The 22,241-nt window shown below is 50.5% G+C and overlaps 1 protein-coding gene across 2 annotated transcripts in view; it reads left to right on the top strand.

Moving 5' to 3' along the window:
- Positions 1-22,241, top strand: part of VIPR2 (vasoactive intestinal peptide receptor 2) — a 66,372-nt gene that overhangs the window by 5,788 nt on the left and 38,343 nt on the right. For both annotated transcript variants that reach the window (XM_027573744.2, XM_027573743.2), the window contains exon 3: positions 17,573-17,680. In XM_027573744.2, coding sequence (XP_027429545.1) covers positions 17,573-17,680 — 108 coding nt within the window. The remainder of the gene's footprint in view (positions 1-17,572; positions 17,681-22,241) is intronic.

The raw sequence follows: 22,241 nt of genomic DNA, 5'->3' as shown, positions 1-22,241 counted from the left end.
CGCCCTTCAGGAGAAAAGTGGCAATGTGACTGGGTTTAAGCCTGGCCACCCTTCAGCTTTCTGTAAAGAGGGACAACTTGTGTTCTAAATTCCTTTTTTTTCCTTTTTACTCGTTGAAATATGCATGGCTTAAATGCCAGAGATATAAATAGTAATAAGTTACCAGAATAAAGATACTGTAGACGAGGTAAACCAGAAGCAGTAAGTGAACGCATTCTGACCAGATGAGAGGAGAGTGTACATTTGCTTCATGAAATTAGAAGCGAGAGGGTCTGTAGTGCATACTTTTAAATTCTGTAGGATTAAGAAGTTGGTGTGAAAACAGAAACAAGGAAAAACTAGTTTTCAATTTAGCAAGGTAATGCGTATAAATCTGACGAGGAGTTCTTTTTATCATGTGCTGAATCTAAAGCAAATGCAAACACATAAATCCAGTCAAAAGACAATTTCAATTCTAAACCCTTTTAAAGAATTCACTGTATAAGAAAGAAAAGCTTGGGAGGTATTTAGGCTTTGTCATTTAATACTGATTCATCGATAAGACTAAGTTAATCCTACTAATAGATGTATGAGGTGCTCTGAGGCCACCGATGCCTAAAAACATAGCTAAAATCTGGCACTGTTCCTAGTAGCGGTCTGTGCTGACCTACAGAGGGGAGGGAATGAGTCAGCCACTCAGGCTTTGCCCAGTTTTCCTGCCTGTGCACAGAGTGGAGAGGAAATTTTATGTGACTTTGTATTATTTACGCCTAGATCTGGAGGGGCTGTGGCCTGCGTCTGGGCAGAGCAGAGGGGGAAACCTGTATTTTCTTGATAGCTCCACACTCGGAGCTGTCCCATTAAGGTGCACGGCTAAATGGGGTATGGTGGCGAATGTTAGCTTAGGACCAGCACCATGGGAGGTGCTAGACTAAAAAACTTCCTTTTCTTTGACTTGGATCTACTTGTCAAGAACTGTGAGGGGTTTGGACTTCCCCTCCTTGCAAGCTGACAAGTTAGCTTGCACGGTTTCATTGATGCCTGCCAAAGACTTGGGACCCTGGGCGAGAGACAGACTTGATTGCTCCTGGCACATGGGCAGCTTGGGAGCCATGTTCGCATAGTTCCCTTTTCCCAAGTCCCACGTGATGCAGTGCCCACGGCCGTCTGTGTCACAGCTGAGGAGCCCCCAGTGTCCCAAGGAGGCTGCTGGTGCCCTGCCCAGCTTTTGCTCCGGAGAACGATGCTCTCTCATTTATTGTGCTCAGTCCAGATGGAAGCACCGTCTCTGTCCAACAAGCCCCTTTCACAGACGTCCTCTTCCCAAGACACGCCCAGGGAGAACTGTCTCTAGCACCAGCAGAGTGGCTTCTCCGCATGGCTGAGCTCCTTCTTATTCTCCACAGCATGACGGCTGTGGCCACTGCTCACAGTCCCGTGTTGTGCTGGTCCTCAAGGGGGAGACGGCATCTTGCTCCCATCACAGCCCCAAGTCTTACACAGTACCTGGCATTTAAAAAGGCATTGAATAAGCTTTTGCTGAACACATTAATGAAAATTAAACATTAAGTGATATATGCACATGGGAGAAAAACCATTCAAATACACATCTAATGACAGATATTCCCCACTGCAGACCTCTGGCGCCCTCCCTGGAGACAATGTCTCCCTTATCCCCCTGATGAGGCACGCACACACAGGACACACACTCACCCCGCTCCTCGCTTCTCTTCTCCAAATGGAAGCCACGTACCCTACGCCCTTATGCTGTGGTCTGGACTTTGTTTTTCTTTTTTGTTTTTGTTTTTAACTTCAGCAGTATATTTGGAAACGATTCTTTATTGGTTTAAATATTCTGCTAAGAGTTGTGTAGTATTCTAACATATCTTATTATTTGCCCCAGGCTCCTGGGCGTTCAGGTAGCTTATAAGCTCTAGTGACGGCATTTGTTTATGTGAATAAAATACTTCACCAGCATTTGAGGATGGACTTCAAGCCACTGGTCATGAAATCATATCACCAAACAACATCATTTTCACGGCTTTCTTATTTCTGTGATTGTTGTGTCACATAAAATAAAAATAATTACATCCCATTTTACATCCAGTCTTTCCCTGCACCTTTTCATCACAAAGGGAACTAGACAGTTTCATGAATGGGTTCCCTCTCAGAAAATCAAGTGGGGAAGATATCTCCTCTTCTGCGGACTCTCCTTGGAGGCACACCAGGCAGAGGTGCCTGTTTCTGCCACTGTGGCCCGTGCAGAGCCCTGCTGTTGCATGCATCGTCTGCTCGGAGATTGTCCTTCTCCCTGTGGAGCATGAGCTCTTGAAGAGCAAGCACTGCGTTGATGGCTTTCTCTTCCTGGTCCTCAGTGGACACGCAAGTCGAGGTGTAAACAGAGTACCCACTGTCTTCTATTCACGTGGGTCTGAAGGGAGCCACGCTGGGAGTCAGGGGCACAGCCAAGGCGAAGGCAGCTGCCCTTCTGAGTCAGGGTGATGCCAAACGCCTGTTTCCTCCCTTTCCCTCTGATGCAAGTAGGCCCTTGTTCTAGGTCAAACATCTCTGTGGCCAATAAGTTAAAGAGACTGATCTGTTTTTTCCCTTAGGACTGGTCTTTTGTTTTGTCACTAGATTTCTCCTAATTCTATACTCCTTAAAATCAACTAGTAGCCTTGGATATTTAAATAACCAATAATTATTTATCAAGTTTTCTGAAAGTAATGACTTAAAATTTACTTTTTACAGGAAATGAATCTCACTGAAAAAAACTCTACCCTAAATTAAATTTTTGTGTTTAGACTCCTACCAGGAATCATAAATAAGAAACCGATTTCTAGCAGATAGGGCATCTGCACACCTAGAAGCCATGGTGATTGCTGATCTTGTTTGGAAGAGGAAAGCTGTAACCTGGCACTCCGTTAAATCACAGGAAGGAACTTCCAACTGGACTCACACTGCCCTGGTTTGGACCAGGTTAGCTTCTCTGTCCTTTCTTCTAAGACCGGCCGTCTCTGCTGCTGGTGATCCCAGGACTCAGCTCAGCGGCTGGTTGACCGTCTGCACTGCTTCTGCCCCTTCGCTTTGTGTGCTCCCCCCTTAGCTCAGATTTCCTCCTCCCTCTGGATTCTCACCACAGCGGGGCACATTCTGCTGTTTTTCAGGTTAGTGGGAATTGGGTTTCTTCTATAGATGATCCCTGGCAGCACAGGTTCTCATTCCACCGATGTTTTGTGATCTCCTGTGCTGTGTTTACAGGCCAGAGTTTCTCCAGCCTGCTGTGTCTGGCACGGGAGCGCTCTGTGGAGGCTCAGAGCCCCAGGCACCTCTGCTGTGTGCGCACTGCATGGCAGACACAGCCCTGGTCTCCTCCTGGGCTCCCCCGGCTGCCTGGCACCAGCTGCCGTGGGCGCGGGGCTGGTGCTCCCGTGTGGAGGATGGGTTCCGCTACCACATGACCTCTCTCACTTTCGTGCTGGCTTTCATCCAGTCTTGCCTGTTTTTGATTGCTTGGGCAGGTTGCAGCCCTACCTGACAGGGACTTGGAGATACGAGCTGTTCTGTTGCAAGACTTTCTAGAGTCTTCTGAGTCAAGCACCAGGGACTGCCTCGAAATGCTCTGTAGCCAGAGCCTCTGGTTTTGAGTGGTTGCCTTGTAGAATGAGTGAGAACGAGGCTGTGTTGTCATTGCTGATGCATCAGCTGATTCTTGCATTAACTTTTGCAGCATGTTTTTATTAAGTGTGTACCAAGAGGGAAGGCGTGAAGAGAAGTTGGTCGGGGCACGATCATCCCCTGGGAACCCCGAACCACGTCCACAGTGGCAATGCTGTGGGTTAGCAGAGGGATAACGGGGCTTGGAGTTGAGAGACAGTAGGATTTCTGAGGGGGAACCAGAGAGCGTGAACATACAATAACATCAGTTTACTTGGAACCAGAAACCAACAGTGAGGACTTCGGGTATCTTTCCTCAGAGATAAGGCAGAAACAGGATGGGCAGGAAAATGACCAAAAAAATGGGCCCTTTTTGATCATAAGCTAATCGGTGACCAGTAGTGTGGTAATGTACTATAAACTTCTTATGCACAGCGGTCCTGCTCAGTGACCTTGGTCTTGGTTTCCTTTTGGTCTCATATGTCCTGTGCTCAGCCCTGGGATGGATTCACTCCCACCTGGCGAAGCCCTGTGGTCTCCCTTCCAGCAACTTTTGCACCGTGGTATTGCTTTTGTCATGACAATGAACACAGGCCTTCATGCATGTTAGGCATGGGGTCCTGCCGCAGGGCTCCTCCGCTTCTTGGCACGCAAGCTTCTGCTGGAGAGACCCTTGCTGTCCAGCACAGACCTATCTGAGAAGCACAGACTGTGCAAACCTCACACAGCACCGAGGGCAGAAGGAAGGCACCCAGCATGCCGTGCCCCTGAGAGGTGGTGCAGATCCCGTCTGGGGACAAGGGAGGGAGATGTGCACAGAGCACTTGGCAGGGGAGCCTTCCGTCTTGATCTGGAAAGTAATCATCAGCCACCCTGTCAAGATGCATCAAAGTACAGAAATTCAAGAGAGCATTCCGAGCATCTCAACCAAGTTGGTGGCAGACAGAGCCCAGGTCCCTGGACTCCTACTCAAGTGCTCTTTTTACAAAACCATATTTGGTACATTAGAGAGAAGATGCTTTAGAAAAGGACTTTCTTCCTCTTTAATGTCTGCTTCAAAGGGAAGGAAAGTTCCTTTGACAGTCCGCCGTCTGTGGTACCTAACCTCTCTTGCATGTTCATTTTTAACTGTCAGCACGTTCAGCCTAAACTACCTCTTTGGATAAGGGTTTCCACTCGTTTACTGTACCCCTTGTGAAACCAGCATTTCCTCTCCTCTGGCCTACAGCAATGGTTTTGAAGTTTCAGGACAGGACCGTGACTGGTACCTTGTACCTCTGGCCTGAGTTTCGTTATCACACCCCTGGCAGGGTCGAGTCAGTTCTCTGCTTTTCTGTGTGTGAACACGGACCCATCCCAGGCAGCCGTGGTTTGTCTGCAGGTGGAGACCACGCAGTTGGGCACAATAAATCCATGGTGCAGAGCATTCCCAGACGTCTGCACCCCCCTGGGATGTCACGTTGACTGTGACTGCAGTCAGCACTGCCCCGGCAGCCCGAGAGCTACTGACAAAGGCACCTTCCTCCCATCCTGGGCAGTATTAATACAGCCTTTCAAATCTGTGACTTCTTTGCAGCTCCGTCCTTCCCTGTGGCAGGAGGACAGAGGCCTATTTGAGAGGACAGTGGGGGTGAGGCCAGGCTGCGTAGCTCCTAGGGACAAGGGCAGCATGTTCTTCCTACTGTCCCCCCAGCACCTGTGCTCTGTCCTATGAGACTCTGGGCTCAGGGCTCTGGGACCCTAAAGGATCCCCACAAGACAGTCTCCTGGCTCCAAAACACACTACAGGGATCCGGAGGAGGGACTGTTTCCACTGGGGGGCCGGAACTTGGAGATGCAAGATCTGGACATGCAGCAAAGGGAGAGAAGCATGTGTTGGGTGCACAGAGCCTCAGCCCGGGCGGGGTGGGGGTGCTGGGAACAGGGAAAGGAAAGCAGAGTTGACCCACAGCCTGGTCTGCTGAGAATAAGGAGCCTACTGAGGAATTCTGAAAAGCAGGGTGTGTGATTCAAGCTGTGCTTCAGGAAGGCTCCAGAGGCAGACGCTTCTGAGAGGAATGATGAGGGTGGCCCCGGGAGCAGAGAAGCCACTCAGGAACATCCCAGGTGGGAGATGATGATGTCTGCTATGGAGGGCGATGAGAAGAAGCATGTCCACAGACCGATGCAGCCAGCTGCCAAACGGCAGGGCGGTGGGACTGAGCAGGTCCTGTGGCTGGACGCTGTGGGCAAGCCACTCTGCAGCAATGCCAGACAGGCAGCGGGCTTCTCTCTGGGGAGGAGGTAACTTTGGGTGGGAGCAACGAATGTGTGTGGAAGCACAAGGCAAGAGAGAGGGGAGGGAGAGGCAGAGGGGCTGTTTTTGGCAGAAGCCCCTGCAGGCAGGAGGAGGTGAGCCCAAGGGCAGCCCCGAACTGAGCGGAGGGCAGGGAGGGCAGGGTGAGGGTGGAGGGGGCTCCGTGCCGGGGGCCCACAGGAGGCCACACTCCTGAGGGGACAGGGGTGGGGGGTCACTAGAACCGGGGCCCAGGGCACTGACTGGTGGACCCTCTTAGGGCCTGGGGGACTGTGCCACAGCCACCCTCTTGACCCTGCTCACAGCCACGCCCCCCACCCAGCCTAGGAGGGCCTCCCACAGGGGCCGGTCTCAGACGGAGCCCGAGTCGCCGTGGCGTGTAAGCACAGGGCCCGGCGTTTCAGTGCTTGCATTGGTTCTCACACACAGGCTCAAACTCAGCTGGGCCATGTATGAGCATGATTTGTCATGCTCATCGTAACACTGGTAGATCTATGTCCTGGAGTGATCCCGGGAAGTCACCCAAGTCCTGATCATAAATCCATGGAAGATTATCCCGGGAAAAACATGGCAGGGTTCCCTGAGCGTTGACCAGCATATTCATCCCTGCCACTCTGCCCCACACGGACGTTCCCATGGCCCCAAGTTGTCACAGACATTAGGACGAAGGCTTTTGAGAACTTTGAACATTTAAGGAAACAGAGGCTATTTGGGGGCCCCTGGGTGGCTCAGTTGGTGAAGCGTCCAACTCTTGCTTTCGGCTCAGGTTGTGATCTCCGGGTGGTGAGATTGAGCCCCACACCAGGCTCTGCACTCAGCGGAGAGTCTGCTTGGGATTCTCTCTCTCCCCCCCGCTCTGTACCCCCCAACCATATATTCCCCCCCCAGAAAATACAGGAATAAAATCTTTAGAAAAAAGGGGGAAACAGAGACTGTTTATGAAAGGTCATAGCAGCAAACATCTCAGTGAGTGAAAGGCATAAGCATGTTGCACACGGTTTAGTGCACTCATCGGTGTTCCTAAACAGACGCCAATCTAGGGCCTACACAGGCTTCCCGAGGCCAGCCATGTGCACGGCTGTCTGAGGAGGGGTGTGGATGTTGCTCCTGCCTTTGAGGGAGTGGCAGCCGATCCTTGGGCAGCAGGGCTGGCCAGGAGTCCCACCCACAGGCATCAGATTTGCTCAGGCTCAACTTGGAAGACGTTTTCATGTTTGGGAGTTACTGGATTTGGCATATTTTTTTAAATACATAGGTTCAAATTGGACCTCTTTTTTAAAAAGAGATTAATTCTGGATTTTGAGTCTTGGTTTAATGTGAGTTCAGATCCCAGAATATGACTCTCACCAATGGAATCCTCCTGTACTGCCAACCCCAATAACATTTTCTTGCTTCCAGATACAAAATTTCCAAGTGATCCATTTTCAAAGTGCCACCCAGGGGCAATGTCCCAGCAAATGGTTTTTCTAGACCTTAGTTGTGGTTCACCTCCCAGCTACTGAGGGTGGATTACTTCATTCAGCACCCTAACTAGGCAGAATATTGGCGTTCCCTGGCATTGTTTGTAATATAGTCCTTGTAGCGCCCTAAATGTTTCTGGAGTCCCAGGTGTACTGTGGGGCCTGGGCTTGCTGCTGCCCAGGTATCTCACATGCCCCCTGAGGAAGCAGCCTGGTCCCGGGGCCTCAGTCCAAGCCTACTTGGTTGTTTCTCTCAGGGACCCAAGGCTTGACCTGCTTTATGGACCCGGCTACGAGTCAGGGGAATGCGGAAGAGCTGGTCCTTGGGTGATGTCTCTGTTGGCGTAGTTAATCTTCCACTGTGCTTGATCTCGGTCAGGGCCCTCCTGGCATGGGTAACCCATGATAGTGCCGCCTCGGGGGCATAGCAGGGGCTCAGTAAACATTGGTGGAAGAAATGACTTGTTACTGTGGATGCTAAGAGGGCCTAGCTCATCTCACCGGCAAGCTAAGCTATGTCAGGAAGAAAGTGCAGTTTATGATGGGACAGTGCGTTGTCTGGTTTCTGCCCTGTGGACAACTAGGTTGTCATGACACCCCACACAGGTTCTAGCAGCTTGCCTTGCAGACCCTTCCAGCAACACCCTCTGGCATGGGCTTGTCTTTCACCTGCACTAACATCTCTGAGAAGAGCACATGCGTTCGTTCTGATGTGTCCTTGCTTTGGGTGTCTCCCCTCAAAAGGCTCCTTTCCACTCTGCTTCTGCCAACAGCCATTCGTTTCATCATTCCTGATCACAGCATTTTTAAAACAGCATTTGGCACCATACCCAGCTCAGTGAAAGCATGGAGGTAGCTTGCCTTATCTCACTGGTAAATATTTTAAGAACAAGATGTAAATATGCACCCTTAGAACAACAGGAAGAAGGAATCCCTCATCTGGTAGGACTTCATCATCACTGTTCATGTTCAGATTGACTGGGGTCTTATAGGATATAGAGTAACAGGATGTTTGTAATTGGCCACTCAAAAAGGTGGCATCAAAGATAGCCAAAGACGAAACCCAAAACCAAGGGAGGGACTGGCGGGGAAATTTAGGAGTGTGAGTGTGTTTTGGAGGCGTCAGGTCCAGTGGCAGGTTTCCCGGTGAGCATACTCACTGTCCACGGGGCTGGGCCTTTGGACCCTGCTCATCATCACCATGAAGCTTTCTGGAGAGCGTCGTTGGCTTCAGTGGGGAGTCTTGCTTACAGTAAATGCTGAGGCAGAGAACCCTGGCCCAGCAGTTCTCTGCGTAGCTCCTGGCAGCTGCTGGGGGACAACATCCATGTCTCGGGAAACAGAGACCCTGAGGTCCTTCTTATGCTGTGTGCTGAGCTCAGGCCACCAGGAAACCATGGCCTGAGTGTCCAGGAATGGTAGTATTTTGGGATGGTCTCTGAACAGAACGTCAAAGCAAGGTAAGGATGAGAATATTTTTAAGTTGCTGCCAGTTGTAATGGCAACTGCTCTCTGAAAGCCCCAAGAGCAGACTTTGGGCCGAGAGCAGAAATTACAAGTAGCCCAAGTGACCACAGGACATGAGACAAATCTTATAGTGACTTGAGGCCTCGAGGTCAGAGGGTTGCTTCAGATGTGCTGACCACCACTGGGAGAAGTCGGAGGGCCCACGTCTGGTCTTTTGAATCCTGGGTGCCCACCAGTGTCTGGCATCTAGAGTGAGGGGAGAACTCTGGTCACAGAGTCATCCTGTGTTCATCTGTTTGTGAGCACCTACCTGGTGAAAAAGGATAAGCCAGTGTCCCCTCAGGAAGCCTGTCCGCAGCATGGCCCTGGGGCCAGCTCTGTGGGACCAGCAGACAGGGGTTGGGCAGGAGTCGGCTTGTCTGGGGATTCAGGTCAGAACAAACGGCTGGGTTCACAGACAAAGCTCTTGTAAAAAGGGTTTTTTTCCGACTCAATTGGTGAGTCATTCCATTGAGCTTTTAGTTCTTTAATTTGATAACAGGCATGGAGGGGGGCTAGAAATGGGAAACAGATCAATGGCTTTGATGACCAAAATGAAGATAATTCATTTTTTAAAAGACCGTTAAATTAGAATTTTAGAGCTCAGAGGATCCATGGACAAGTCCTAGATTATTGCAGAGCTATGCCTGTCGGGCCTCCTCTGGTTCTTAATTTAATTCGAGGGACTGAGAATACAGTTCACACCATCCAGACCTTCCTAGTGGCCGACAGCGTGGTGAGAACGCCAGCTCTGTGTTGCTCCTGTCTCAGTTTTTATTGGGTTCATTCTTCTCCTACAAGAACACAGAGCACCAAGCGGGTGTCCTTGTCTTCAAGGAATAAAAATGAGCGAGCGGTGTGAAACAGAAGGTAGTAACTGCTTCAGAAGTGTTTTCAGGGCCTCCGAGATCAGTTCCCATCAGGGTACCGGCCAAGACCTCATCTCTCATCTCTGACTTTGTGCTTGTCCTCTGCCTGGGAGCCACCCGCAGAGCAGGGGCTATGCGGAGATTGGGGGCTGTGGCTGGGAGACAGAGGCCCCGTCCAGTTGCACAGAGAAGTAGGGGTGGAGGTTTCAGCCAGGACCACCAGAGCTTCTGGGGAGGTCAGCTCTGAGCCTCCCAAGCCCCAAGGGCAGCGCAGGCAGATCCCCACCCGAGCTGCTGAGGAAGGTTCCCTGCACACCCTGTCCTCCCAGGCTCCACCGGCTGCAAGCTGCTGGTTCAGTGTGAGCCCAAGCGGAGCGAGACACATCGGATGGGGAAACCAGACTATGCCTGAGTCCAGAGTGGTCAAAAACTTGAGGGGCACAGCCTGCATCTCCTCCAGGGACAGAGACCCGCCCAAGGGGCAGCCAGGAAGAAACGGCGCTCTTTCAGATTGGATCTAGTACAGACATGTTGGTACACAAAATAATAAGCGTAGGAATTGTGGGTTTCCCTGCATGCACGGCAGGCCGCACTGGAGGTTAGCTGGGGCAGCGTCTCTGTTCTCCTCTGGCGTGAGCTGATGCAGTGTGGAAACATGTGTCCAGTGGGTATATGTTGCTTTCGTTATTTAACAATGCACACTTGGTAAAACACGTAGAATTTTAAACACGTTTTTCAACAAGGTGTTTTTATTGTCACCGTAAGTAATGAGGAGTTCTGAGCAGGCAGATGGCAGCAGGATTCAGTGAGGGCTTAGACGTGTTTCCAGAGGGTCTCAAGACCTGAGACAATCTCGCAGCCTCTTGAGGCAGGGCCTCCCGTCCACAAAGCAGAGTGTTTCGCAGATGAGCTGTAAGTTTCTTCCCGACTCTGAAACTCTGCTGTCTTTGAGAATGATCACCCGCTGACCCTGTGAATTGTCTCTCTTCCTACTCTTTTCTCCCTGGAAGAGCACTGGTGCTTAGTTTAAGGGACTGATGAAGGCAATGGCAAAGGGAGTGACAAATCGGGACATTTGTTGTTGAAGTGCTTTTTCCCATTTGGAGATGTCCAGTGACCCCAGACCAAAATACAGGCCACAGGGGCAGCTGTGACACCGAGCCCCCACCCTCCACCTGCTATGGGCTCACCCCCGGAGAACGGCCCCAAAGGGGCAGCCCCTGCAGAGGCCCCAGTGTGATCAGAGGCTGAGCCCGCCTGCCTGGCACTTCCAGGGACCCCAAGCACAAAAGCTGCCTGGTGGATTGCTGTTCCCAAGGCTGGGTGGCCCAGCTCTCCGCACCCCAGCCGCCCCAGTTAAGTCACCTCAGAGGCTGTGTGGGCCAGAGGTTGGGGCAACACACAGGCCATGGAATCGGGCTCTTGGGACGGCCTGGTCCTGGTGAGAAACGCACCAGTGGCCTTTGGCGTTCTGGGGATTAAATGAGTTCTTGTGTCCAAAGTGCTGAGGGCAGTGCCTGGCCCATAGGAGGTGGTATTTCTGTCAGCTCGACCACGATCAGCATTAACACTGTGGCACCATCTGTTTCTCTTTTAACGGTCCCATCTGAGGGGGCTGGTTGGGCACAGCTCCTGGGTTCATGGAAGGCCAGAGGAGGAGCATCAGGTGAGGAGTCCAGGAGCCCAGCTTAGCGCCCAGGTGCCAGGCACTTCGGCATCCTTGGGAGAACGTGAGGCGCCGCCCCGCCTGTCGCGGGCTCACTGTGCCTGACCATCTCATCATTTTCTGCTCAGTGGCTGACAGGGACCACTTCCACTTTGCAGAAGGAGAAACTTGAGGTTTAGAAAGTGTATGCACGTGATCTCGGTCAGAGCTGGATGTGTTGTTTTTCTGGTCTTTCTTGAGCAAGGTTAAAAAAAATTAAAAGTAAATTAGAAGTCACTGTCTATAACGAAGGTCCTTGGACTTGGTGGTGTGTTTTCACTAAGGACTGAGGGAGGCCTGTTGAGCTGAGCTGGTCCACACTGGAGGCCTTTACACTTTATCCTCCCACCGCTAAATAGCAGTCACTTCTCAGTGTCTCCCGTCCACCCTTCCATCTCCTTATTCACATGAAAACACCCCCACTGAACTGTCAGGCCGTCTGCACAACAGAGACAGGGATCAGGAGGAGAGGCAGGCATGTGCGGGGCTCTCCCAGCTGGTCTCTGTCTTGCTGCATCAAACTGTGTCTTGGGCATCTTCACTCAGATGGACGTGGTGAATCTGAGTTTCACGTATGGCTCGTGGAAACCAGGACAAGGGTAACCCTTCACACCAAGCCATGGAAGTTCCTCTTGTGCGACTGTACTCCTGTACGCTTTCCTCAGGATTCTGGCTGTTACCGTCCTGCAGGAACTGCCCTTGGAGAGGCACTGACCTCCCTCAAAGCCCGGTTGAGAGGTCCTTATCAGTGGGCAAGGCGGAAGAGAGGCTCCTTTGCACGTGGAGGTGGCTCTGGGTGGGACCTCCCGAGCACTCTGTCGGCTTCCCTGCAATGTCTGATTCTGGAAGAAGCTTTGCCACTTGTGACTTTAAACTTAGATTAAGCTTTTGAATGGAGGAAGCTATTGGTAATATTTGCTCTTAAACGTGGAGGGAGGCTCACTGCCAGATACTGCCCAGCCTGACACTTCAGTGCTAGAAAGAGTTTTCTGTCTGCCCTCTCCCCACTCCCCTGTTCCTGCAGCCCATTCCCCACACTCTGTGGAGAGCCAGGAGCCCCGGATGAAGAGGCTGCCCAATGCAGGTCTCCCAGCTTCTCCTCCGCAGGCAGGGTTGGTCCCTTCCCTCCCTGTCACTACTCACTGCTTCCCAGCACCCGCTTCGGGGATGCACCTCTGTCACTCGATGCATGTGGGAACCACAAAGTCCGACTCTAAGAGCCAGGTCCACCAGGGTTCCCTGAGTCGTCTGTCTCTGAGTTGATATTTGTAGGGGACTGGATTTCTCGCAGGGTAGAAAGGTAGATGGTTCTGGGCCTGGCCACTGCCCGCAGTACCCCAGGATCTTCACACAGAGGGGGCAGCATCCATATGCATGGCCATGGTCACAGCATCATCTGAAACATAAGCCAGGGCGTTTGCTACACGAGCACTGAGAGTCACCCCACTGTCCACACGCAGAAGTTGGGGGATTTATCTCTGTCATACTTGAGGCTTGAGGAGGAGGAAGACTCAGATACGTGCCTTTGGCTCCATGCAGGGCTCTCATCATAAAGTATCTTGAACGTGGAAGACAGAAGTGAGGAGAGCATATCACCTCAGATCCTGTGAGGGCCGGTGAGGACGGTGGCCTTCTGGGGTGAGAGCGGAGACAAGCACAGATGAGAACGTGTTCTGGTCCCGGCTCTGGACGGGAGAGCCTCCCCGTACAGTGCAGGGTCAGGGCCGTGAGGACGAAGCTCAGCATTCACAGATCTCTTTCCTACAGAAAGTGTAACATGAAAGGAATGAGGTTCATGTTGCACTTTGCCTGAAAATTAGTTGATGTTTATGTCATTGAGATAATGAGAACAAAATCCAAAAACAACACATGCAGCATCATCTGCGAGAGATCTGACTTGCCTGGAAATACTTTGGAGAGAAAACTGGGTAAAGGGGGATGAGTCTCCTTTTAATTATGGCAGATTCCTCCCCACTTGGTGAGGCCCTCCCCTCTGACAAGATGATCTCAGGCAGGTCGAATTACAATGGCCTCCTTTGGAGTTTGTCCTCTGTGCCCATATTTCAGGGACATTCCCAGGAGCATGTTCTAATGGTAGACTTTCCTGAACCCTGTTCATCAGTGTCCTGCGTGTGCTCCCACCGACAATGCTGTGAAGTTTAAGAAAGGTGTGCAGGATACACGCGCAGAAGGTTGGGTGTTCTGAGCTGCTTAGTCTAGAGCCTTGTTTACAGTGGGCATCCGTACTTGCTTTTCCCTTGAAATTGGCAGGTTCACTCCAGGCAGCTTGACCTGTCTCGTGCTGAGGGCTCTCCCTGCCCACCTGTCACCTTCTCCTGCAGAGCCTCTGGGAGACCGTGCAACACTCCGATGCCTTCTAAATCTGTTCCTTACCCAGCCACTCAAATGGTATGCCAGCTGATGGGTTACCAAAAGGCACCCGTCTCTGCAAAAACGAGGGTGTGTGCTTCGGGAACACTAGAAGAGGCAAGTTGCTGAGCAGCTATCGAGTTGGAGATGAGAATGACAGCTGGGGTCAGCTCTGGAAATCTAGCCTGGCAGGAGTCTGTCAGCACACGTCCAGACTCTCAAAGTGGGAACCCGAGGCAAGGCTTCAGGGTGTGTCTGCACAGGAGAAACACCGAGAGGCCCAATCAACCAGTCCATACTCAAGGGAAAGCCTTTGGCTATGTGCTCCAAGTTTAAGTAATAAATACACACTTTTGTGTTTTAAATTAACAGATGTTGAAGGCATGAAGTATTGTGTATTTGAGCTGTCCTGTCATCATCACAGACCACGCGTAGCTACTGCAACTGAGGAACTGAACTGTTGTTGTATTTAATCTGAATTAATTCAGATTTAAATTGAAAGGGTCACATGTAGCTAGTGGTTGCCATCTTGGAAAGTGCAGTTCTAGGATCTTTTTCTCAGTTTTATACCAATGTATTCCACTTGGTTCATTTTCTTTTACTTACTGTTTTAGCTAAGAGTTCTGACTTGCGTTGAATAACAGTGGTGATAGCAAGGGTCCGGTCAGGTTCCTGACTTTGGTTGCACACTGTGTTTAATCATTTCTAATTATACTTGCTATTTTAAACAAATGGCCTTTGTTATGTTAAAGCAGTCTCATGTTATTTTCTTGCTTAGAGTTTTTGAAAATTAGGAATGGTTGCCAAATTTCATCAAGTAACTTTTCAGAGTCTATTGATATGAACAAACATTTTCTCCTTCCCCAGACTGACTCTGGACTTCATTATCACCATCTTAAATACCGAGGGTTGCTGCCAGTGCGTAACAAAAATAAATTCCTCATGCAGGCCTGATTGCCTCACCTGAGCCATATTGACTTAGACAATCTAGACTGCTCACCATTTCTCAAACTAGACTTTTCTCCCGAGTGTAATGTCTTTGCTCATGCTGTTCTTTTATTAGGAATGGCCCCTGCCTGTCACACTTCTGTCCCTCCTCCGATCTGCCCTCCGAGTCATGTCACAGTTGTTGGTTTACCACAGTTGACCATATAACAATCAATATTTCCTTTCTTGTATAACTTTATGCTTTTCTTGGAACAATAAGTACCTCGTTTTTCTGTTCCTTCATTTTCTATCTATCAGTAATTAAGCATCACACTTTGTACCAGAACAACAAATTACTCTCAAGACGATCGGATACATAAGGTCATCACAAAATGCTATTTCTTTCCTAGAGCATCTCCTCCTGGGTGCTCCATCCCCCTGCCTCAGTTCACCTGGCTGGTCTGGGGCCTCCCACGGGTTCTGTTCCAGTTAGGTGGCATAAGCTCAGCCTCCAGAAAAACCTGGCAAGGAAGGAAAGATGGAGGTCTCAGTGCTCAGAATTCAAACTTGATGGGATGCTCTTCCATTCACCCTGTGCGTGGTGTCCTGTGTCCAGCGCCCCTCCAGTGGGCAAGCATCGCCTGTGTCTTGCTCCTCACCCTTCTGCAGGCTTGGCAGTGTCTCCCTCTGCTCTCCCTCATTACTTAGCACAGATGTATGCTTTCTATCTTCCAAGTTTATTGACATCTCTGGGTGCTGCCCTTTCAAACTTCTTGATGTCATTTTCGTGGGATTTGGGAAGTGGAAGAGAGGAGCTTAGGACTCTTAATTGGCTGTTTCCTGCCCTCAGACTCGCCGCATATGTGAACGCTCAATACCAGCCTCTGGCCTTCATCTGCACGCATCCCTGGGCCGGGCACACTGCTCTCCCCACTGGGCCATAGGTAGGCAGGCTGGTTACTCTTGAGTAACCTCTGAGTGGTCTCTGAGTCCTGCACAGCCACCGCGTGGGTGTCCAGTAAACGCACAAATAAAGAGAAGGTTTGCCAGCAATCGAAAGGATGATCCATCAGACTCTAGGTACTTGAATCCAATCCTGCTGTAATGTGAAGATTGACTGAAATGAACCCATGGATTTAATATGTCTCCATTAAGGTTTCGTTATTAAAGCAGAAATTGTCATTTTTGTGGTGAAGACAGTTGAACTTTCACAATAACCATGGCCAGTGGTCACAACGTGCTGCTTATTGGTGGAGAGGCTCAGCCTCCGCTTCTGTTTCTCTGGAGAACTGGACACCTTGACTGGCCCCCTTGGTGGCTCTCTGTGGGGAACCCTGGCCCTGGCCAGTCTCGTCCAAGCCTCAGCAGCCACCTGTCTCCTGTGCTGAGATTGGACAGTCATTGCAGGGCCTCTCACCGGCCTGGTCTCTGCATCCAAGGCACGCACCTGGAGTAGCTAGTCACTCACTTGTACTCGATGACTTGTTCTGAATATTTCTTCAAAAGCAATGTTTCTTTAAATATGTAAGAATGTTAATATAGTATGAATGTATGCAGTCATTTAATTATTGACATGTAACTGAATTTTTAGAATAAATATATTTTCGTTTTTATTTTAAAACCTTTAGAAAGTATTTTCATCTGCAAAACTCGCCTTACAGCCGCTTATCAGAGGCGTCTGCATTCCTGAAATAAACACTCCTGTGGTCAAACCAGGACTGTGCATATTCCACACTGGTGTTTGTGTGCAGTCGCTGCACAGGACTCGGTGGCTTGTGAGAGCAGACCCGCTGTTCATTCATTCTTCTCTAGGCTAGCACATTGCTCCTCCAATATTGAAGCTTAAATGAAATATAGCACTTTAGAGGTCACAAAATATAGTAGCAATATCTTGGACTTGTGGTAAAAAGCCCTGGGTTCAAGTGTGGATTCAGTCACGGTTTGTGTGATGTTGAGAGGTCATTGCCTTTCATCTGGGATGACGGACGCATGTTTGTACGCCTTGCACAGGGTGGGGTGGTTGCTGAGGCCCAGAAAGAGATCTGGAAAATGGTTTAAGCTATAACATTATACAAATTAGGTTATCTGATAACTGCATGAGGGTGACTTAAGATTTCATCACTTAGATGCCATCTTAACTGTTAAAATCAAGCCAACTTATCAAATATTTAAATTTGCAAATTACCTTTGAAGTCAGATGCCCTAAAAGCACAAGTAGACACTCATCCTGGGGACCCTAAGCTTCCAGGACTTACACAAATCCCCAGTAGGACACATGTGATCACGCTGGGGGATGCATATCAGCAGTAGAAGAGTAACTGACCTTTCTATGAAAATTCAGCAGTGCGCAGTACACATTGGAATAGTCAAGTACTTTCCACCACACATCTGGTTATTTCTCCAAACCTGATTAAAATGAACACACAAGCTAAGAATATTCTCAATAATATTGTTGTAATGGGCTATCTACTTGCAAAGCTTTTATTTATTTATTTATTTTTAAGATTTTACTTATTTGACAGAGAGAGACACAGCGAGAGAGGGAACACAAGCAGGGGGAGTGGGAGAGGGAGAAGCAGGCTTCCCACAGAGCAGGGAGCCTGACGCGGGACTCAATCCCAGGACCCTGGGACCATGACCTGAGCTGAGGGCAGACACCCAACGACTGAGCCCCCCAGGGGCCCCTACTTGCAAAACTTTTAAACAGATGTGCTCCTACCAACCTGGGCATCCCCACAAGCAGCAGCACCTATGCTTCCCTCGTGCTGCGTTAGTCCTTCTTATACTTTCTCTCTCCCTCCAGCCTGCAGTGGTGTCTGGGACAACATTACGTGTTGGCGCCCTGCGGACATAGGCGAGACCGTCACAGTGCCCTGTCCTAAAGTGTTCAGCAATTTTTACAGCAAACCAGGTACTGTCTGTCAGCATTGTCTAAGCTCCTGCAGAGGCTGTGGGTTGGATTCCCCATCAAGGCCTCAAGAAGCAGCTCACTGGTTTCCTTTACAAAGGGAGTCAGGGAACAGCTGTGCCCTTTGTGTGTGCTGAGTGGTTTTAGGACCAGGAGACTGAGAGGCCCCTTGCCAGGTCAGCCACCTGAAACGAAACACTGGGGAGAGCAGGCCTCAGACAAGCGTGGACGCATGAGCCTGATACATGACAGGTGGGGCCTGAGCACCAAAATGAGGGGAGGTGGCAATGCCCACGAGGGGCAGCGGGCTTTAGGCACCGAGAACGTAAATGTGGTTCCAGGCTTCCCTGCCGTGTGTGGCTGCCCATGAGTCCTCAGAGAGCATTCCCCAGAGGTTTTGAAGAGCCCTGATGCTCAGGGACAGCAGCCAGTCTCTCCTGGAGTCCAGATGCAGTTTCTCATCCACGGGAAACATCTTGCTCATTGGACTGACCCTCCTCAGCTCCCAGCCCCCACTTTCTGAACTAGCTCCATGTGGCCTGAAGACCCACAGCCTCTGTTTCCAGGGTCGGAAGGGGCTGGCCGGGTGGGGGTGCCACCAGCCCTATGGCTGGCTCTCTGCACAACGCTGCAACGTCTCTTGGCTTGTTCCCAAGAAGGTAGTTCTGTTGTGTTTTGTTTTGTTTTGTTGTAAATGATCCAGATTTTCAAAATATGAAGAAATCTATCTGGAAAAATAGAAAAGAGAAGATACATCTGGAAATCAAAAAGGCGTGATACTTTGGAGTACTAGGGAACTTATTTTCATCTTGAGCAAACATTACAGGGTAAAAACTCTGAGAACTAGAATTGTTGAAGTACTTTAAGCAGAATGTTGTGGCACAGATTGGGATGGAGAAAAAAAGGAGATTCAAAAGAAAAAGGTTTTGTTCATCCCTGTGACTTGCAGGTGAGATGTTTTCCTTTGTGATTTAGTCAATGAAGCAGTCTGAGCAGACTGAAGTCATGCTCAGTCATTGGTCATCTTCAGCTCAGAAAAACTAAATCATTTTAGAGAACCTGAACTTTAAAAAATATCCTGTCCCATCAATAAAATTTCTACAAAAAATGGTTTGGGCTATAATATTCTCCCAGAAATCCCAAATGAGCTAGCATAGACCTAGGCTTCCCCTAATCAGATGGCTTGGCTCTGAATCCTTCTGGGGGCAGCAGGGGGTTTCACACTGACAAACAAAAGATCTCTGGTTCCTGGGCCATCTGCCAGAGCACCAAACCTCTGCCAGACAGGAGCCATCTGGGGCACACAGTGCCCAGGTCAGCTTAGAATCTGGCTCTGCTTGGAATCACTGTGCTTCCTCTCCTTTGGGGAATGAGAATTCCCAGGCTGTCTTGGGTTAAATGTTTGATGCTCTTTTTTGTCCAAGCAGGGAGCATGACACTGCCTTGTTATTGTGGGGAGCATCTCTACCACTAGAAAATTTGCTGGAGTTTCCCTAAGTCTGTGTATCACAGCTAGGTGACCTGAAATGTATATGCATCCACTTGTTTAACTGGTCACAAAAATGTGAACCAGGAGGTACTTACACAGACTGTTGACAAATTGCTGTCCACATGGAATGCTTGGAGTGTTTGTGCAATTACTTAGAGAAACGTGAACATAATGCAGAGCTGGGGGCTGAGTAGGGCTGGGGCTGGGGCCAACAGGCATCAGATGACAATGGGCTGAGGCTGGGCTGTCTATCTCTGAGGTAGAGATAAAAGGGTGGTCTTGAAATACAATTAAGAACCAGTAGGGCTTGAATCTGCGTGGTATGTTCCAGTTTATAGGAAGCTTTTACAAATATGGTAGTTGCTCCTCACAGTGACCCGTGGGGAGCGCCCGGTCATAGAGTGACTTGTGATCATTTCAGCCCACAGACCCAATGTTCAAGAAATAAATCTGTGTTTTTATAAAAAGTTGTTTTCTCTTCTGAGTTCTCATACCTCCAGGAGGTGGGAAGCTGGGGGGCTCTCCTGATAGCCATGCATGGTGTCTTGGCAGCCAACACCTTGTCTCTGCTGTCTTCATGCTGGGGAGGCTCCTCTGAGCTGTGCTATGGTATGGGGTTCAAGTTGACTCCCACAGGCAGACAGGGACTCTGCCTCCAGTGTGACAGAAAAGAGACAGCAACAAGTCATCAAGTGAAGGAGCAGGGGCAGACTGGGAGAGGAGGGAGGTTTGTTCTGAAGCGCTGAAAGCTCAGGGTGCTGCGGGTGCCTTCAAGTGTAGCAGAGAGGGTGGATGTGCCCTGCGTCGGGGACAAAATGGTCCAGAGCACGTGCCCCGTAGCCAGGCAGCCGGGCTCTGAGTTCTGGCCATGCCGACTTGTCCTGGGAGGACATGAGCAAGTCCCGAAATGAGCTGGGCAGTGGGGTCAGACCCTCCGCAGAGGGCTGTGGAGCTTGCCTGACACAAAGCCTGCCACGCGGAGCTCACGAGGATGGGTTGTCTGGAGAGCAGGGACCTCCACGCCCCGATAGGCACAGTGCTCCGTGCCGTGCAGGCACACCCACCTTTCCTGCCTCCATGGACAGCCAAGCACCCTCCTAACAATCACACCCAGACCTACACTCAGTGAGCGAAGGACTGGGAGCCTGTAATCAGCCTTGGGGAGCAGGGGAGAGAGGAACCTGTCACCGCTCTGGTGAGGGCCCCTGGCACTGTGGCTGAACTGAGGGCCACAGCAGAGAGAGTTCAAGAAGACTGGGGGGTCCCCACAAAGTGGTGAGGGTTCCCATAGAGCAGATGGTCCCACAGATGGAGGAGGTCTCCACAAAGTCAGGTGGAGAGGCCCACTCACAGAGGAGAGAGAAGAGAATCCAGGCTCCTGAGTCCTACAGCTGTGGCCTCCCCATCCTTTCTTGCCTGGTCCTATTTTCAACTCCCATGTCCCCCTCACCTAACCCCCTCACCTCCCTGGGCCCTCTCTCACCTCCCCACCCCACCCCACTTCCCTGGGTCCTCTCTCACCTTCCTGGCTCCCCGTCACATCCCCAGCCCCCTCTCTCACCTCCCCCAAGCCTTGCCCCTTCAGGACTCTGTCTTGCCTCCACTGTTCATTGTGGTCCCTGCCCTCCAGGTGCCCCCAGGACCCCTGGGGTTAGAGCAGGAGGAGGTTTGGGGCCTGGAATCAGAAAAACGCAGGGGACGGCGGTGTTAGAGAGTGGCAGAGCAAGCCCACATGATGCTACCAGGGGCTTTGCTGAGGCCCCCTAACCCCACTTTCTTGCCAGAAGCTCAGGATCTGGGCCCTCCCACCTGCTTCCACGCAGCATGCCAAGAATCGCTTATGCATATTATCACCTCAGCGTGAATGTGCCTTGCTCTTGATTTTGTCTGGTTAAGCAATCACGTAGGCCACCCTCGTGTAGAAAACATAAAGGGTTTTTGAGTGAGAAAACCTATTTCCGCCACTCAGTCATCCCAGAACCTTGCAGGTGTTACTGAACCTCAATCTCATCTGTAAAACGAACAGTAATGCTCACCAAGTCTGCCTCACGGTGTTGGCCCAAAGCAAAAAGAGATGACGTGAGTGAAAATATCTGCTATTCTGAAAACTCCAGGGGCTGTGAGTCAGGGAGGAAGCTTGGTGGGTGATCAGCTGCTGAGCCTCCCAGCGCCGAGGGCAGGAAGCGCCTTCCCAGGCCTGAGCTTCCCAAAGCCTGCCCTGCAAAGTCCCAGCCCTGTCACAGGTGATCAGTGCCCTGCCCTCAGGTCACTCATCACCACTCAGCACCTACTGCGGTCACCTACTGAGGACACTTTCTGTTTTTTTTTTAATTAATTTATTTATTTATTAGAGAAAGAGAGTGTCAGGTGGGGGGAAGGAGCAGAGGGAGAGAATCTCAAGCAGACTGCCCTGAGCGCAGAGCCCTATGCGGGGCTCGATCCCATGACCCTAAGGTCATGATCTGAGCAGCTGAAACCAAGAGTCGGAGGCTCAACCAACTGAGCCACCCAGGTGCCCTGACACTTTCTTTTAAATAGAGGGAACATTGCATTCCTGAGTTTAACATACACATTTATATAATTCAGAGCAAAAAAAAAAATGGTGCTATAAAATTAAAACTGCCTTTATTTCATGCAGTTTAAATCTTATACCCACAGTCTGTTCATCTAACGTCAGTGACCAGTGCTGCCTCCTGTGCACACCCAGGGCAGCCAAGTGAGGGAACTGGCACAGAACAGGATGGAATGGGAGAGCAGGCTCTGGAATGGTTGGGATTTGGCGATGACTCTCTCTCTCTCTCTCTCGAAAGAACAGGAGTCTGCTAATTTTCATTGTGCTCCTTGATAATAACACCACCAGCCATTATAACCGTTACCATTGCACCCGTGCCTGATGACACAGAAGCCCTCCCTCGAGCCACCCAGGCCCGCAAAACCCAGCTTCCAGGGGATGAACGCACACACCGTGAGGTGGCTGAATGGGTTGTGACTCCGCTCCTTGGTGACCAGAGAGAGGAGCATCTAGGGCTGTGCGCCTGTGAGCCTGCTCGTCAGTACCGGGCCGGCTGCTGTGGA

Source organism: Zalophus californianus, chromosome 12 (genome assembly GCF_009762305.2).
Source record: "Zalophus californianus isolate mZalCal1 chromosome 12, mZalCal1.pri.v2, whole genome shotgun sequence".
Classification (NCBI taxonomy): domain Eukaryota; kingdom Metazoa; phylum Chordata; class Mammalia; order Carnivora; family Otariidae; genus Zalophus; species Zalophus californianus.
The sequence above is the reverse complement of the archived record's forward strand: the minus strand, read 5'-3'. Positions and strand labels throughout refer to the sequence as shown.